This window comes from Gadus macrocephalus, chromosome 22 (assembly GCF_031168955.1).
Source record: "Gadus macrocephalus chromosome 22, ASM3116895v1".
Lineage (NCBI taxonomy): Eukaryota > Metazoa > Chordata > Actinopteri > Gadiformes > Gadidae > Gadus > Gadus macrocephalus.
Window position 1 is genome coordinate 14,685,161 of NC_082403.1, and position 17,500 is coordinate 14,702,660.

General features: G+C 49.9%; 2 protein-coding genes and 1 long non-coding RNA gene across 4 annotated transcripts in view; 1 reads left to right on the forward strand and 2 right to left on the reverse strand.

Moving 5' to 3' along the window:
* The first annotated feature begins 11,746 nt into the window (after positions 1-11,746).
* On the forward strand, positions 11,747-12,250 carry LOC132450921 (uncharacterized). Its single transcript, XR_009523936.1, has 3 exons — positions 11,747-11,826; positions 11,886-11,914; positions 12,034-12,250. It is a non-coding gene; the product is annotated as an uncharacterized LOC132450921 (long non-coding RNA).
* Positions 12,227-14,823, reverse strand: arl4ab (ADP-ribosylation factor-like 4ab). Its single transcript, XM_060043112.1, has 3 exons — positions 13,885-14,823; positions 12,398-13,225; positions 12,227-12,367 (listed from the first exon to the last, which is right to left on the reverse strand). Exon 2 carries the CDS (start codon positions 13,066-13,068, stop codon positions 12,409-12,411), a length of 660 nt encoding a protein of 219 aa, XP_059899095.1. The 5' UTR covers positions 13,069-13,225; positions 13,885-14,823; the 3' UTR covers positions 12,227-12,367; positions 12,398-12,408.
* A 97-nt stretch (positions 14,824-14,920) lies between these two features.
* The window catches only part of scin (scinderin), an 11,773-nt gene continuing 9,193 nt past the window's right edge, over positions 14,921-17,500 (reverse strand). Inside the window, exons 13-16 of one of the 2 annotated variants that reach the window (XM_060043111.1) lie at positions 17,284-17,405; positions 15,965-16,042; positions 15,802-15,862; positions 14,921-15,601 (exon numbers count right to left, since the gene is read on the reverse strand). In XM_060043111.1, coding sequence (XP_059899094.1) covers positions 15,453-15,601; positions 15,802-15,862; positions 15,965-16,042; positions 17,284-17,405 — 410 coding nt within the window. In that variant the 3' untranslated portion in view covers positions 14,921-15,452. Of the gene's footprint in view, positions 15,602-15,801; positions 16,043-17,283; positions 17,406-17,500 lie in introns of both variants that reach the window. The other variant, XM_060043110.1, reaches the window with a different exon arrangement.

Sequence of the window (17,500 nt, forward strand, 5' to 3'; positions counted from 1 at the left end):
GGGGTGATGGTCCTCTCCCTCATTTCAAGAGCACCGCGAGGTCTCTTATGTAAGGAATAGTCTGCCACCTGTTATCAGGGATGCTGATTCAAAACTCAAACCCAAACTAAAACCCACCTCTTCTGTGTTACTCTCTGCTGTGGCTCATCGGAGAGGCCCTCCTCTCTGGTTACAGCTGATTTCACCTGTTAACCAGTACTAGTCCACCCTGCTTCCCACGGGTACAGAATAAGAGCTTCCCTGGCTGCATGTTTCTCCAGCCCCATCCAACCACAGAGGTGTGTGGAGACTGGACCCTGGACAACCCAGAAGCCCCCCAGCCTCTCACCAGCTTGCCACCTTCACGTGGACAATACAAATTTTCCGTTTTCCCCTGTTGTGTTTCAAAAAGGTTTGCTTGTTCACTCCTGAGGTGATTTAGGGCCCCGTTGTCCCCCTCACCGGGCCTGGGGGAGGGCCCCACCTCCCCTGCCCACGGCTCTTCCTCGGGCATTAAGCTTTATCTCGCCCCTGGGGGGCTAGGGTTAGGGGCTGTCATAAAGACATGGCCTGTAGACCTCTTTGAGAATGGATTAGGGGCTATATAAGTTAAAGGTTCTTTACTTGACTTGACTTCAAAGTAGTTTGACAATTACGATAATTAACTTGGGAAAGGGAGAAACGGTTTAAATCTAACCAGAAAATTGCGCATAAGATCCCAAGTAATAAAACACTCAAAACAATACAATACAAGTATTAAGGTGCAAGAAGTTACACAATTTGCAAGGGGGCTCGAGCTTGCCGGGCTTTGGGAGAGATGGAAGACACACACACACACACACACACACACACACACACACACACACACACACACACACACACACACACACACACACACACACACACACACACACACGTGCATACGCAAGCACAAACTCACGCACACTCACGCAGACACACACACATACACACGCACTGGACACACCATGCACTGACACACACGCACACACACACACACACACACACACACACACACACACACACACACACACACACACACACACACAGCACACACACACAAACACACACACACACACACCCGAACACACCCACACACACAGAAAGTCAAACACACAAACACAAAATCACAAACACACAAACACACACACACATTAGCCGTAGGTGTTAAAACTGATCAGTTTGCAGCAATGTTTCCCTTTGGGCTGATTTGCTTCCTGTCTTTTGCGCCATCCGTTTCCTCCAATTCAAACTGATTGTTTCAGTGTTTTCTTTGGGTCAGCTGCCAGGCCAGTGTTGCATGGCCAAGCTGGCTGCCTCTTCATCATCATCAACTCTCTCTATTATGTTTCTTATCCCGAGCCCTGACCCATCTTTGGCAAACCTGCCTCTTCTTCAGTTCTGTTTTCCTCCACAAGCACTGGCCTAAAGACAAGATTAGACCTTTCCGTTTAGGAAGCTCTTTTGTTTTTTTCTTAATTCTAACTTAATGCTTTTTGTTAATGGTTGAAAAGTTCTTTATGAGTAACATATTTGGTCATAATATATAATATAAATATTTGCACCAATGGTGCTATTTCAATTAATCTTGATAATTTTTCAAAGAATACTAGCTATTTGTAACCAGAAAAGAGAGACTTACTTGTGATGAACCCAAACTGAGGGCCCAAACCAGGTCCCAGGATGGACTGATGACTGCCTCCATAAGGGATTTCTATACATGGTTATAGTAGGGCTGCTCGATTATGGGAAAAATCATAATCACGATTATTTTGGTCAATATTGAAATCACGATTATTCAAACAGTATTTTTGAGTTTAAAAACATGCATTTTATTCAGCATGCCTCCCCCAAAAAAAACTTTGTAACCTAGAACTTTGAAATTTCGCCTTTAAAAAATACACAAAATGGTAAAAAAGAAAATGTTCCAATCTAAAATAATATGCAGATATGTATCAGCTGTTCTGCGATTCTATAAAACATACAATTTAAACCATAGTAATCAAATAATCGAAAAACTCGATTATGTTAATTTTGTGAATGTTTGATGCTAAAATCGAAATCGCAATCAAAATTAGATTAATCGGCCAGCCCTAGTTTGTTATTATGACTACATTGGACCAGTCCGACGAAGACACAGATCCCTTCGGTCATGACTACACAGCATTCAGTGGAATAGGGTGAAGAGGTCACCGTGTATTTGCGTGGTTGTGTGTGTGTTTGTGTGCGTGAGGTGTTGTGTGTGTATTTTCGTGTGAGTGTTTGGGTGTTTGTGTGACTGTGCCTGTGTGGTTGTGTGTGTGACTGGTTGTGTGTGTTTTGTGTGTGCGTGTAGTTGTGTGTGTGTACGTGTGTGTACGTGACTGGTTGTGTGTGTGTGTGCGTGTGTGTGTGTGTGTTTGCATGCATTAAAAACATACAACCTGCTGCTGGATAAAGTGTGGTCCTATATCGTGTGGTCCTATATCATCAACTATGTCCCCAGCCCTGATCCCCCCCCCCCCCCCCCCCCCCCCCCCCCCCACGTGATGACATCATGTTCAGGTTAAGCATCACCAACCCCAGACCTTCCATGATGTGCTTTGAGGAGAGCATGTCTGAAGGCGTTCAGGGCGTGTCTCTGTGGGCCAGCAGCGCGTCCCCTCCCTCAGACACGCCCCTGGAGGCCTTCAGGGCGCTTTAATATAATAATGTAATATTGTGATCCCTTTTTATTCTCAGCATTTGGAATGTAGGGGTTTGAGGGACGACCCCAAGGGCCTACCTGCCCCTGTTTCTGAGCTAGATGCCCGAGCCTCTACTGCATCCCCATCAGCAATGAATCAGCTAAATGTTAGTGTGTGTTTGTGTATTCTTGTGGTTTAATCCCTACTGTGGGGGTGCTGTCTGAGACGAAGGTCTCCTCAGAGCTTTGGGGCAACATGCAGCCCTCATTAACTTCACACTCCACAGCTCTGCTCTGCATGGCTCACACCGAACTCCCTGTGGTGGGTGAGTGTTCGTATGTCGGGTGTTTTCGGTAGCTGACGTGTTTTGAGTCATGTGCACACATATGGATTCCGGCAGCGCTAGAGCACTGTGTTATATTGTGATTGCATGGATGTTTGTTGGTGTGTGACTGTGTGTGTATGTCGGTATGTTTCTTGGTGTCTGTGTCTGTGTGTTTTTGTATGTGTGTGTGTGTTTGTGTGTGTATGTGTGTTTTTGTATGTGTGTGTCTGTGTGTGTGTGTGTGTGTGTGTGTTTTTGTATGTGTGTGTTTGTGTTTGTGTGTGTGTGTGTGTGTGTGTGTGTCTGTGTGTGTGTGTGTTTTGTGTGAGTGTGTGTCTGTGTGTGTGTATGTGTGTGTGTGAGAGTGTATGTGTGTGCGTCTGTGTGTGAGGTTCTACATTGTATACGAGGGATATGGGACAGCTTTCCCCGCCGAGTCAGAGCCAACAACACATCACACACCATCCTGTATGACTTTATGTCCTGTTCCTCTCTAACTCATATGGTGTTGAATGAACAGCATTACCCAAATGCATGCAAATCCAAAATCACAAGCGCAATACGGCTGACTATTATTATCAAAGATATACATCTTATATATCGGCGTCATACAACAATAAGATGTTTTCAACACAAAGTGCAGAATGTGGTCCAGAGAGTAGGTTGAATCCACATAAAGGACAACAGGCCTACGTTGTAATCTGTACTCAAAGAAGACCTTTCCTCTTCCACATGGGGAGGCAATGAGAGTCGGTCTGTTTCATTGTCAACAGCTGTCGGTGTGGCTTTTGCATTGGAGTTGTGGCTTTGCATTCGTGTTATGGCTTCTGCAGTTGTGTTGTGGCTTTTTGCATTAGTGTCTAGGCATTTACAGTTGTGTTGTGAGTTTTCTGTTTGTGCTTTGTGTGAATCAGCTTGTCGCAGTCTTATATAGCTGTCACTTTGGTGTGTCGTGCGTTGTTATGGCTGGTGGTGGTTCATGGGCCGGATTGTAAACAAAACAACCTGATCCCAAACAGGAGGTCAGAACGGGTTCAGGACGGTCAACAGGCTGAATGTGGGTGGATGTGTATTTTATTTATATACACATGTGTATGTGTGTAAATATGTGTGTGCTAGATTGTATGTGTGTGAGTGTGTGTGTGTGTGTGTGTGTGTGTGTGTGTGTGTGTGTGTGTGTGTGTGTGTGTGTGTGTGTGTGTGTGTGTGTGTGTGTGTGTGTGTGTGTGTGTGCAGGCCAGCAGTGTCCCCAGCAGTGTCCTGTCTCTCCTGCTGTTTCCCTCCTCACATGACCACACATCCTTCCTGGCCATTGTTGTGTTCGCGCTGAGTGGGAGAGGGTCTACATGGTGAGGGAGTGAGGGTCTACAAGGTGAGGGGGTGAGGGTCCACATGGTGAGGGGGTGAGGGTCTACATGGTGAGGGAGTGAGGGTCTACAAGGTGAGGGGGTGAGGGTCCACATGGTGAGGGGGTGATGGTCTACATGGTGAGGGAGTGAGGGTCTACAAGGTGAGGGGGTGAGGGTCCACATGATGAGGGGGTGAGGGTCCACATGGTGCGGGGGTGAGGGTCTACATGGTGAGGGGGTGAGGGTCTACATGGTGAGGGGGTGAGGGTCTACATGGTGAGGGGTGAGGGTCTACATGGCTGATCTGCAGGACAGAGCAGAGGACAGAGGACAGAGGAAAGGACAGAGGACAGAGGAGAGAGGAGAGTACAGAGGAGAGGACAGAGGACAGAGAGGAGGACAGAGGAAAGGACAGGGGACAGAGGACAGAGCAGAGGACACAGGAGAGGACAGAGGAGAGAGGAGAGGACAGAGCAGAGGACAGAGCGTTCAAGGCCCCATGGGCCAGGGTCTTTTTAAATGGAGAGATGGATTAGGCCTGGCCAATATATATTCATGTTTCAACTGAGATCTGAATAATAATCAGATTAGCAGTTTCTACCTGCTTTGGGCTGATGAGCAACGACAGGTTGTTACTTGGAATACGATGTCAATATAATACATTCATCATGATGGTAGTGATGTGGTCACGGTGTGATTATGTTACTTCCATTTGCTGTTTATCGTGAATGACAATTCAATGATTTATTTTCAGGGCTGCCTTTTGTTTTAGTGTTTTGCCCCTGGTCTCTGACCTCACTGAGGAAAGCCCCACATTAGGAGAGTATACACAGCTAAATCCCCCCTTTGTTTCCTGTTGATGATCTACTTATTGTGTTCCCAAACATTAATGGGAGAAAGACACAACAACTAGTTGACTTGGGATCAGGGACGCCGCGAGGATCCTAAGCTTTTCCAGGTGTGTGTGTGTTTGTGTGTGTGTGTGTGTGTGTTTATGTGTGTGTGTGTGTGTGTGTGTGTGTGTGTGTGTGTCTTTTGTGGCAGAGCTTTTAAACAAACGAATCAATAAATAAACACTGAAATGTATTTGTGTGTGTGTGTGTGTGTGTGTGTGTGTGTGTGTGTGTGTGTGTGTGTGTGTGTGTGTGTGTGTGTGTGTGTGTGTGTGTGTGGGGGGGGGGGGGGGGGCTTGTGTTTTCCTGCTACCTGCCAGGAAGATAATCCTATTGGTTCACCTTTGCAAACATCCCCTTCTTAAACGCCCTCCTCCCCTCCACGCCCCCCCCCCCCCCCCCCCCACCCCAGGGCCCAGACCCCTCCTGCAGGGGCCCTCCCCCCGGTGGAGCTCAGAGGGCTTTCCTCGACTCTGCAGACCCCAGGAGTGCACATTCCTGTCCCAAGGCACGCCAACATCTTTCTAAGTGTTTGCTTTTTTAGTGCGCTTTCCCTGCTGCGTTGCCATGGAAACACTTGTCGAAAATAAAAGCTGGGTGCCACTGCCTCCTCTCATGTATTCCCCTGTTTGGTCTTCTGTCAATTTTTTAGGCGGATTAAGGATAGATCAATAGTTTTGATAATCATTGATTAGCTTTTCAAAACTGAATAAATAATTTAGATCTGCTTCAATGTGTCTGCGCTCATGACGAAACCTCAACAGCCAGACCTAGCCCATATGCATGTGTTGTTCCCCTGTGGGCCAGCGTTCCTTATAACCTCATGAATATAATTATAATCCCAGTAATCACCTCACTGCTTTAGGCCGTGAAACAACAACACTTGTTGTTGTGACATTAGTGGCTGATGCCCTTGTTGCCGGGCAGACTCTTCCCAGTATACAACTCTCTTCACTGCATCTGCTGCATGCAACATTTAGAAGCTCTGCAGTGCCTTCGTTCCTGCGGCCTTCTCGTTCCATCACAGAGCTTCGACCGGGAGGAATGGCGTGCCTCTATAGGCGGGGAGCGTCTGTTTGGTCTAGACGCCAGAGGCATGGAGCCGGCGTCGTCGGAGAGAGCAGCAGACGGGTCCACACATGCAGGGCAGCTGCTTCTCAGTACCGTTACGAGAGCCGGGGAAGGTGGAGCCACATCCACCCAGAACACCACGTCCACGTGGCGATCACAACAACAAGGTTTGTAGACATGGAGATGTTTGTTGATGTTTCCTGCAGACGTCGGACCACTGATGAACACGCTGTCCTGATTGGCTGCTGCTCCACTTCCACCGGCGATGGAGGGGGCGGGACGACCGCACGGCGCCCGTCGGTTAGCTTTGATGATCGCACACGAAGGGAAGAGGACGCGGATCAGGACCTGTTTACTGGGACGCACTGAGGCATGATGGGTACCGAGCTGGTCTGAACCCAGTAGGCCGGCCGGGAGGAGGCCGAGGAAGGAAACCCATCTCCGCCCTCTGCGTTAACAAAGACTCTGCCGCCGACAAAACACACTTCCTGCGCTGAGCATGCAGGGTCGCTGCTGCTACGACACACACACACACACACACACACACAAACACATGTATGCCCATACACACACACATTCATACACACACTCACATGCTTGCATACACACACATACACACACACATTTGTGTATACACTCACATACTCACACTTTTTTATGCACACACACGCACACTACATTACTGTTCATACTGAATCATGACACAAATCGTCTGAGGACAAATCTGTCTCCTTGATAACTCGAAGCCGGAATAGTCAAAGAAATTAAAATGATAGAAAGTGTTTGAAGTGGAGCAACAGGAGCAGACAGCGAGGGGGAGAGGGATGAATAGAGAGGGGAGGGGGGGGGGGGGGGGGGGAGAAAGAGAGATTTATATTCTCTAAATCAAGAGAGAACAGTTTCTGTGAAATCTTGAGCGATAAACCCTTTTTCTTGCCTCTTACAGTAACATCTGTGGCCCAGATCAAAGTGCTGCGTTCCACCCCTGACCCCCCCTGACTGAGGCCCAGTCTCCAGCGGCCCCCTCCACATGTAGTTCCTCAAGCTCTCAAAGGGTCCGTACTCCCGTGGCGATGCCGACCTCTTTATAGTCCTGCTCATACACATACCAGACAATGTCAAGGACGCATTCTCAAAGTCACCTTTTTATCAACCATCCTGCACATTCAAAAACATTCATTTTGAAAAAGCGTGTGACTTTCAGGATTCCATCGATGAACGCCGCATAACGTTAGTATTATGGTGCTGTTTAACATCAGCCTGACGTGGGGACAGCGGCGACAGAGCAGCCCTGCCCGCCTGGAACAGGACAGGCGCGTCAGATAAACAAGCAGGGCCCTGGGAGACCTGTGGCTCCTCTCAGCGTCTCCGGACTGGGGCTAGACAGTGATCATGGGAGAGCAGCGGTCCAAACAAGGATGAAAGCAGATCTCCACGGCCGAGGTCTGGGGGAAGGTCACTGTTTACGTAACTCTGTGAGACGCTCCTTGATCTCGTCTCGAGTACAGATGTCCTCTTCCTCTACCGTCCAGGAGAGCAGCGATCTGGCCGCCATCGTGAAGCGGTCTGATATGAAGCAGGCGTGTGTGCTCGGAGGCACGTGTACAGAGACAGCTTCAAAATATTCAGGACAAAACACTGAAAGGCCGTTTCATCCAGGGACCATCTAGCTCTATGGTTATCAAAGTGACCAGACGGCATTCAGAAATCACTACATTTTGGCAAAATGGAGATTGTTTCTAATATCAACTGAAAGTGCTTCTCATTGAGGCCATTCAGCCACATTCAGACCCTCTTCCTGCTCTGCTCTCGTGGCCCTCTCCAGTGGGAGGGGGTTGGCTGTGAGTATCAGTGGGGCCTGGTGTGGGGGTGGGGGTGGGGGGGGGGTTATTCTAAGGAAATGGACGAGGCCAAGGGAGGGGCGAGAGTTCCTCCTCTCTTATCGTCGCGTCCTCCTGTCTTAACGGCTCGCTGTGCGTAGCTCACCCCCGTCAGAGCTGACGCCCGGCCGGTGAGGGCAGGGCAGGGCAGGGAGGGGACAGATTAGCAGTTCACACACTCGATGTTTAGGGACAGCTTGACTGCTCTCACACCTCTCCAGGCACGGTGCTTACAGGCGTCGTAAAAAAGTAACGGCTGAGGACAGAGCTTCACACGTACGGCGCGACCGCTTCCTCAGGCTCTGCTAAGGAGACTCAAAAAGGAAAGCCCTACAGGTTATAATAACCGGGGAAATGTGAACTGATATGGGTACTGACATAGGCATGACATGAGCGTCTGGTAGCTTCCCTGGAATCGGTCGCTGACTTTTATTGCCTCGTATTGTCGGGAACTGGAGAGGCAATAAAGTGCACAGCCGTTTCAGACGGAGAGCACAGCCCAGATAGTTTGTAACTTCTGGGAACTCCAAGTCTAGGAGGAAGGGAGGGAGGTGGGGATCCCAGGGCCAAGGGGAGGAAGATGTGTTTGGAACCAGAACAACCTTTCTGACTCAGCAGGGTCAGAAGGAAGGCCATCTTGGGTCTCGCCCTGACCCTGGTCTCAGCACGTTGATCCCGTGCCCTTGACATCACGCTGGCTCCCCGGGGGAGGGCGGAGGGCAGGACGGGGCAGGAAAGGGACTCTGATTGGATGGCATGGGATCAACCAGGCCGGGTGCATCCCCTCCCTCCATCACTCAGACTCTTTCCTGGCCAACGTTCCTGGAAAAGGGCTGGAGCTCAACGTGTCGGTCCACAAACCCATACCCACAGGGGGTCCCTCTGAGGGGATGTCCAGACCCCCAGACCTCTGGCTCTTGAAGTCCACTCACCTCTCAATCAGATCAGGTTTAAGATATCGCTTAACATGGAAAATCCCAAAGGGAAATTCAGTGTGAAAACAGTGTTTTGGTAGAGCTACAAATTATGAAATAAAAACATGAGGAATATAGGTAGGTTCCCGACCCGTCTACTCCCAGTTCGGGGCATCTGGTAAGGACGCCCACTGGGTGCCCCCCTTGGGAGGTGTTCCAGGCACGTCCAGTGGGGAGGAGTCCTCTGGGAAGACCCAGGACTAGGTGGAGAGATATCTCCACACTGGCCTGGGAACGCCTCGGGATCCCCCCGTCAGAGCTGGTCAATGTGGCCCGGGAAAGGGAAGTCTGAGGCCCCCTGCTAGAGCTACTGCCCCCGTGACCCGACCCCGGATAAGCAGTTTGAAGTTGAAGGATGAGGGTAGGTTCCCACCTTCCCAGCCTGCTCCTGAATGTCAGAAGGCCAGGGGCATGTTTCAGTCCAACTTTCATTTGAGGAGACTTAGAGAAGCACGCGAGAACATTGGGTGTACAGAAAACATGCACAAATGTACATCTTAAAGAAAGACCTGTTTATGATGCTACTTTTTCTACTGCTTATTGAACAATTGTAAATATATAAATAATGACATATATATTTTTATATGATGTATAAATGTGCCTCATTAGCCGTGCATGCCATGGAAAACAAACTTATTGTTTTCTATATTCCTGAATAATTTATTGAATAAAACTCTGCATTTCAAATAGCGTCTGGGATAGTTTCTGATCTAACAGACTCTCTAACAGATCCTGGAACAATGTTTTGCTTTGGAAGGACTTTTTGCTCACATATTTCATCATATAATTGAAAGAATGTGTCACTGGCAACGATTTTCAGCAAAGGGTGAATCACTGTACGCATGCACGCACACACACAGACACATTAAGACAATATGATATTTAGAGTGTTTCTATTTTATAATACTGTGTACACTGTATCTAATCCACAGCATTAAAGCCATTAATAGTTGCAAAAGATGCAGTCGCGTTTCAACTTCAACCCACTGTCCTCAAGGTTGTATTTGTTGTATGACGCACACGCACACGCACCAACACACACACACACACACACACACACACACACACACCACACACACACACACCGCTTCCTTCCTCTTGTTTGTGCTTGTTATTGTTCTGAGAGGGTCACATCTTGCTGGAACCAGAACTGGCAGGGCGCTATCGTCCAACACAACGCTCCTAACGAACCAAACAACGTCCCCCACTGTTCCCAGTCTGCCCATCGCTCAAATCGATGGGCAGACTGGAGCTACAGCTGGCTCCTCACAATGATGACGTCCCCTCGTTGGCCCTGTGCCATGTAAAAACGTTCGGTGTATTCTCTGATGTAAACCATTAGTTTAGACCACTAATTGCCATTAATAATTGGTGGATGGCAATTCAAATTGTTTAATACCCCCCCCCCCCCCCCACCATCACTGCTTGAGGCATCTTTGCTTCGTTGACTTGGACGAAAACATGTTAACCATGTTTAGAAAAGGCTAATTGGAAAAATGTGTTACAATTGGGTGAAGCGAACGAATAGAACGCGGCCGTCCCCACCTGTGCTATGCAGAAAGGACGCGAGGAAGGAAACACGCGGCTCCGCCTCCTGTGTCTTATTGTTGCTTTATTTATTCCGAGAACAAATTCAATCCATCACATAAATATTAATATCCTTCCAAAAGCACACACAGAGCGAAAAGGGTGAAAATCGGCCACAGCATAAAAACCTTTATTTTCAACATTAAGGCTTCATTTGAAGCAATATTTCCAATATCCTTTTTCGTATTACAACCATATACAAAACTTTGCTGAATTAAAAGTTCAGAGTAGGGCAGGACCGGTAAAGTGCATTGATTTGCTCTCTCTCTCTCTGGCTGGGAGGGATGACTGGCCAACTAGAGCCCAAGAGAGTGAAGCTGGTGATAAACTCACACCTTGCAGTCTATCTGAGACTATATCCTGTGATATGAGATACATCGAGGCTACAGACAGCTGGAGGATCTTCCAGCGAGTCTTCCAATGGAATGTAAACATCTGGTCTGTTAATAGTGGACAACATGGAGGCCGTTCACCTTGGGCTACAATGATTGACATCTGCAACGTCTAAAGTCCGCTCTTAGTTTTGCTCCCGTCTTGTGCAATCTCCGAGGAGCTTTGGTAAAAAAGAAAAAGAAGGGTCTCTACAAATGCACCGCAGGTGGGCTTCTGAACCCTCCCTAGGACGGGTGGGACACCCCAGGGTGTGTTCTCCATGGTGGGCACCGGGGACCCACAGGGCTGTGTGACAGAACACTTTGGCGTACTCACGGAACATGAGGCTCAGCGTCACTGAGTCTGCTCAGTCAAATCAAAACATTGAGGCCGAGCAAAATAAATCAACACTATCGGGTTTCAGAGAGCAGAAGACGGACAGCGTGCTGTTTGGCCGGGACAAACAGGCCTGGACCGGCTCCAACCAGACCACAGGGAGGGGGAGGGGGAGGGGGAGGGGGGGGCTCTGGGTTCCTCAAAGGAAGAACTGATCTGACTTCAAGAGGTTGATCTGTGGATAACACGGGCGAGCTCATCCTGCAGCCTGTTCCAGAGCTGCACCAGGTCACGTCCTCCTCCTGGGGGGCTATAGGTCACGTATCTCCTCCCTAAGGGGGCTATAGGTCACGTTTCTCCTCCTGGGGGGCTATAGGTCACGTTTCTTCTCCTGGGGGGCTATAGGTCACGTTCATCCTCCTAGAGGGACTATAGGTCACGTTTCTCCTCCCTAGGGGCTATAGGTCACGTCCTCCTCCTGGGGGGCTATAGGTCATTCTCCTCCTAGAGGGACTATAGGTCACGTTTCTCCTCCCTAGGGGCTATAGGGCAGGATTACCCTCCCTCCCTAAGGGGGCTATAGGGCAGGATTACCCTCCCTCCCTAAGGGGGGCTATAGGCCAGGATTAGCCACGTTTAGGAGGCACAGGCCCCCTTGATCCCGGATGTCAAACAGAAAAATGTGTCCTATTTCCCACCCTTTGAGGGAAATGGGACAAGGGAGATGGGGGTGGGGGTCTTAAGCGGCGAAGACATTCACCCATCCAAGCATTTCCAACGTAGCAAGATCTGTGTCTGGTCCTTGTGCCATCAAACTGCCACGGAAAAGCGCGAGGAACCCCAAAGTAAAACGCCACCGCCGCCACCGCCGCCACCGCCGCCACCGCCACCACCGCCGCCACCGCCACCACCACCACCTCCACCACCACCTCCAACACCACCACCACCACCACCGCCATCATCTGGTCTTCTTCTTCTGCTGCCGGAGGGCCTTCCTCCGCTTGGCGATCATGGCGTGCAGCTTGTCCACGCCCTCCCTCAGGCCCTCCCCGATGATGGCGCAGGCGGGCTGCAGGTGCCAGGGCGTGGCCGCCCCCAGCTCGCGCAGCGCCAGCAGCCGCTCCATCTCGGCCAGGGCCAGGGCGTCCCGCAGGTCCTGCTTGTTGGCCACCACCAGCACGGGCACGCCCTGGTTCTCGGCCAGCCGCGTGATCTTGTGCAGCTCCGTCTTGGCCTCCTCCATGCGCTCGCCGTCCACCGAGTCCACCACGAACACCAGGCCGTCGGCGCAGCGCGTGTACGAGCGCCACAGCGGCCGCAGCTTCTCCTGGCCGCCCACGTCCCAGAAGTGGAAGGACGCCGACGGGGTCGTCCAGTGGCGTCGCCGTTCGCCGCCGCCGCCGCCGCCGCCGCCGCCGCCGCCGCCGCCTCCCAGCGAGAGCTTGATCTTCTCACTGTTGAAGCCCTTGGTGGGCACGGTGTTGACGAACTCGTTGAAGCGCAGGCGGTACAGGACGGTGGTCTTGCCGGCGCAGTCGAGCCCCAGGATGACGATGTGAAGCGGCTGGAAGGACGGCAGGCAGGGCAGGAGGCGGTCCGACGAGAGCCCGTTCCCCATGGTGGGTCTGCTGCTCCGGTGTCACGTCCACCGTGGACACCAGAGGCTTGAGGCGGAGGAGGGGGGGGGGGGGGGGGGGGGGGCAAGCTGGGCTCACAGCAAGATCTTCAACAGTCTTCACTTATTACCAGGGCACTGCTGGTGCAGCAACAGGGGCCTGCAAAAGAAAATGCCAACACTGTCATTGAAGTGTAAATACAAGCAGCACACACACAAAACATATGCTGGGTTGGTTCGTGGTTGCAATGGGAGAAGTAAATGATTAGTGAATAAAATTCGGATATCTATTCGTCGTTACAAAGACAGCGCGGCGATCCTCGTCTCTCCTTTCAGTGGAGATGAATGACACGTTTAACAGTGGGGTGGACCGATCCCTCATTTGCACATGTAGGCGGTGGAGCAAAGGATTTCATACGCTAATTTCTATTCACTGGGTCACATCAGAGGGCCAGGCGGTAGGATGTTTTTTTTTGGGAATGTCTGTTTCGACCACAGCGTCCACCCTTGCATCTTTAACGGAGGTGGTGGGTTTGATTCCTGCAGGGCACCCGGAGACAGGCATAGAGGTGTTGCTCGGCAACATAGACAGAGGCTGGGCTTCATTTAAACAACAAGTGTTACAAAATAAAAGCCCAGACGTATGCCCCGGGGCTGGAGCTCAGCCTGAGTCTTATGATGAAACAGCACGCAGCCTGACAGCACACAAGCCCATCCGATAGCTTCTTAGAATGATTTTTAAGGGTTGGTATGTTTAATAAACATTATCCTATCCATGTTGGGAGGACATAAGAGACGAGATGAATCCGAGCCACTTACCCTCATGGTGCTGCTTCAGCCATCGCGAACAGAAACGGATCGATAAAAGCTGGAGACCTGCTGGCTGATCCTCCCGGGTCCGTGAGACCACCGATCATGGGGTCCGTGAGACCACTGGATCATGAGGTCCGTAATACCACTGTTTCATGGGGTCCGTGAGACCACTGGATCAGGGGGGTCCGTAAGACCACTGGATCATGGGGCGCGTGAGACCACTGGATCACGAAGTCCGTCGGTCGGCGCTCCTCTCTCCGCACGAGGGGGAGCGCCCGATCATCAGCGCGAAGCCCAATTGGCTGCTTCCGAACATCCCCCAGGATCCCCGTGATGTGATTGGACAAAAGTGCCGCCTGTAGCGCGTCTCCGTGCCACGCCCACACGCAGCCACCTGTCAGTCAACCCGCTCTGAGCAAGGGCGCGCTAGCGTTGATGTGCGTGTTGATGTCGATATCAAATATCAGAGCTCTAAACAATCCTGATACCGATTCGCTTCTGTAAAAAATGTCAGACTTTATAAAGATTATGTATTTGGAGAAGCGCTAAAAAAACAATTTAACTATAGAGGCCTACTTCTCATCTTTAGAACAATTGACAAAAGTTAATATTATTAACTGTTATTATATATTATTATTGATGTTGAGTAAGAAGTCCTGAGCTAAGCCCATATCAACTTGAAACACATATCCTGACACGTCTTTGGCCAAAACTTCGAGTGTTGTGTGTGGTTTGCAGGTCGATGTGTGTTTGTGTTGTATGTGTGTTGTATGAGTGTTTATATGTGGGTTATCTGAGTGGTTCTTTGTGTGTTGCGTGCTGTGCTGTGTGTGTGTGTGTGTGTGTGTGTGTGTGTGTGTGTGTGTGTGTGTGTGTGTGTGTGTGTGTGTGTGTGTGTGTGTGTGTGTGTGTGTGTGTGTGTGTGTGTGTGTGTGTGTGTGTGTGTGTGTGTGCGTTTTATGAGGTTTTGTATGTGTGTATGCAGATCAGCCTGTCCGGGGTTAATCGCTCTCGGTCGACGCTACTTTACAACAAAGACAAGTCTGCTTCAACAGTTTATTCCAAGTGAAGCACCGGATACCAATGCTAGCATTACATTGTTGCAAACATGCTGGCAATTTCAACTCAATAAACAGTAAGTCACAAGAAGCAGTAAGCATGCAAATAAACTGTGAAGAAAGTACAGTTTCAGCAAAAGTACCATGCTGCTCGGGCGCCACCCTGTGGTGACTGCCCTGCAACGACAACTTAGCGATGAATTATATAGATATTATTATATAGATATCATATATATATTATTATATATTATATTCACCGCGTGCACACAAGCACGCAGACACACACACAGACACGCGCACCCCCCCCCCACACACACACACACTGAAAGGCAATACTGTTTGCTTTGGCTTTTACCTTAACATATATAGATATAAAAACAATGTTGATTACATAATTATAACATGAGTTTAAAACATACGCAGCACCACTTTGTCATTCCCCTTGCAGTGCAGATCAGATGGAGCCCTCGCATGGCTCCTTTGTCCTCGCTCCCGCCGTCCAGACGGCTCGCTCTGCTACAGCTTCAGGGAGCTGAAGGCGGTGTAGGAGGGGTCCCAGGCCAGGAACCAGCCCGTGAAGGTGGCGGGCTCGTGGCCCTGCTTTACCGTCACCACGGGGGTCCGGGGGTCCCGGCCCCCTGGGTCGGTCTCTATGTACTGTTGAGCTGCGAGGGGAACGGTGCAAACACAGGTTAGGAAGGCCCTGCAGACCCCCCCAGACCTGCTGCTCATACAGGGGGACGCCTCAGGTTTTACTTTAAACTTTACTTTAAAAAAAACAAAGAAAGTTGAGTTTTCTGATTGAAATAAATAACAATAAAAAAAAAACATGAAGGAAACAGATTAAACTTTGTCGATCACGAACCCGATCTGACGGACTCCGTTCTTTCCAGATCGTTGGCGTCCTTTCCAAACCAAAGGAACACCTGCGAGGAGTACACATTGGACCTGTGAGATATGAGGGGACTGAATGTGACGCTGTGCTCATGGTGTGTGTTCTCCGGGTCCTGGGGCCGGACGTCCCGTACCTGGTCCCACACGTCCAGCAGCATCACGTCGTCCTCGGCCAGGTCCTCCTGGGTGAACTCCCCCGGGACCTCCTCCACCTTGGGGGGCAAGACAGCCGGGTCATGTGGAGAACCACGCCCTTCTCTTATACGTGAATACACACATATATACGTGCACAAGCACACACACGTGCACACGTGCACACACACACACATACGCACACACACAAACACACACACACACACACACAAACACGCAAACACACATACACACACGCACACGCGCACACACACACACACACACACACATGCATACCCACACGCACATACACAAACACACACATACTCACACGCACATGCATGGCCACACACACCCACGTGCAAACCCCCCCCCCCCCCACACACACACACACACACACACACACACACACAGGCACATGCATACCCCCACACACACACACACACACACACACACACACACACAACCACACACAAACACACACACACACACACACACACACACACACACACACACACACACACACACACAGGCACATGCATACCCACACACACACACACACACACACACACACACACTCACACTCACAGACACACACACTGACACGCACATGGATACCCCGCTCCACACACACACACACACACCCGCACACATACGCACGCACACTCTCTTTTAGTTGTTGGCAAGTCTGCAGAGCCTCAGGGCTGCTGTTTGATGAGGCCAAAGGAGCTGTTGTGATGGGAGTAGGCCTACAACATATTTGCCAGAGTACAGATGCATGTACAGGTGTCTTAAGGGCCCCCCCACACGCTGTCATCTGTCCATATGACAACAACATCCATCCCAGTTTCTAAAAGCCGTTTGCCTGATTTATTTTTCGACGTTGTTGCAGTTCGCCGTGCAAATTAATTTCATAATGGCTGCCGCAGTGGAGCTGGCAGTGTCTGCTCTACGGCATAGCGTTGTTCACAGTTATTTATAGAGCACTATTCAGCACCCTGGCAATTCTGGCTCTCACACACTAGTTTTCCCACTTTGATCATTTTATATAACTTGAGGAGCATGGAAATGCTAATTTTAAAAAGTGATCCTAAATAATTGATTGGCGATCAACTGATCAACTTTTAGAACTGAGGGGGATGGCTTATTTCTCCCATAGCAGCAGATCAGTTGTTAAAGGATACAAGTATGTATAGATATATATAACAATGTACCTTTACTATTTATAATAGTTCCCCTCATTCCATAGTCAGATTTATAATGGAACCAATGATGTGGAAAATGAATACGTATGAAAGTAAAACTAGTGATGGTTCCTCACCATAAACCTGCCGGTCTTGTTGGAGCAGCCGAACAGACGGACGGGATGACTCATGCTCTGACTCTGCAGGTTGTCTGAGGTCTGATAATCTGACTTCCCGCCCAACGCATCCCAGAAGTCCGCTGTAATGCAGGAACAGAAACGTTATGATCATCATCACACACCCACATACGCACACACACACACACATGCACACACACACACGCACAAACACACT

Bases quoted from the DNA above. Each gene is read 5' to 3' on its own strand.
- arl4ab (XM_060043112.1), bottom strand. From the start codon at position 13,068: ATGGGGAACGGGCTCTCGTCGGACCGCCTCCTGCCCTGCCTGCCGTCC.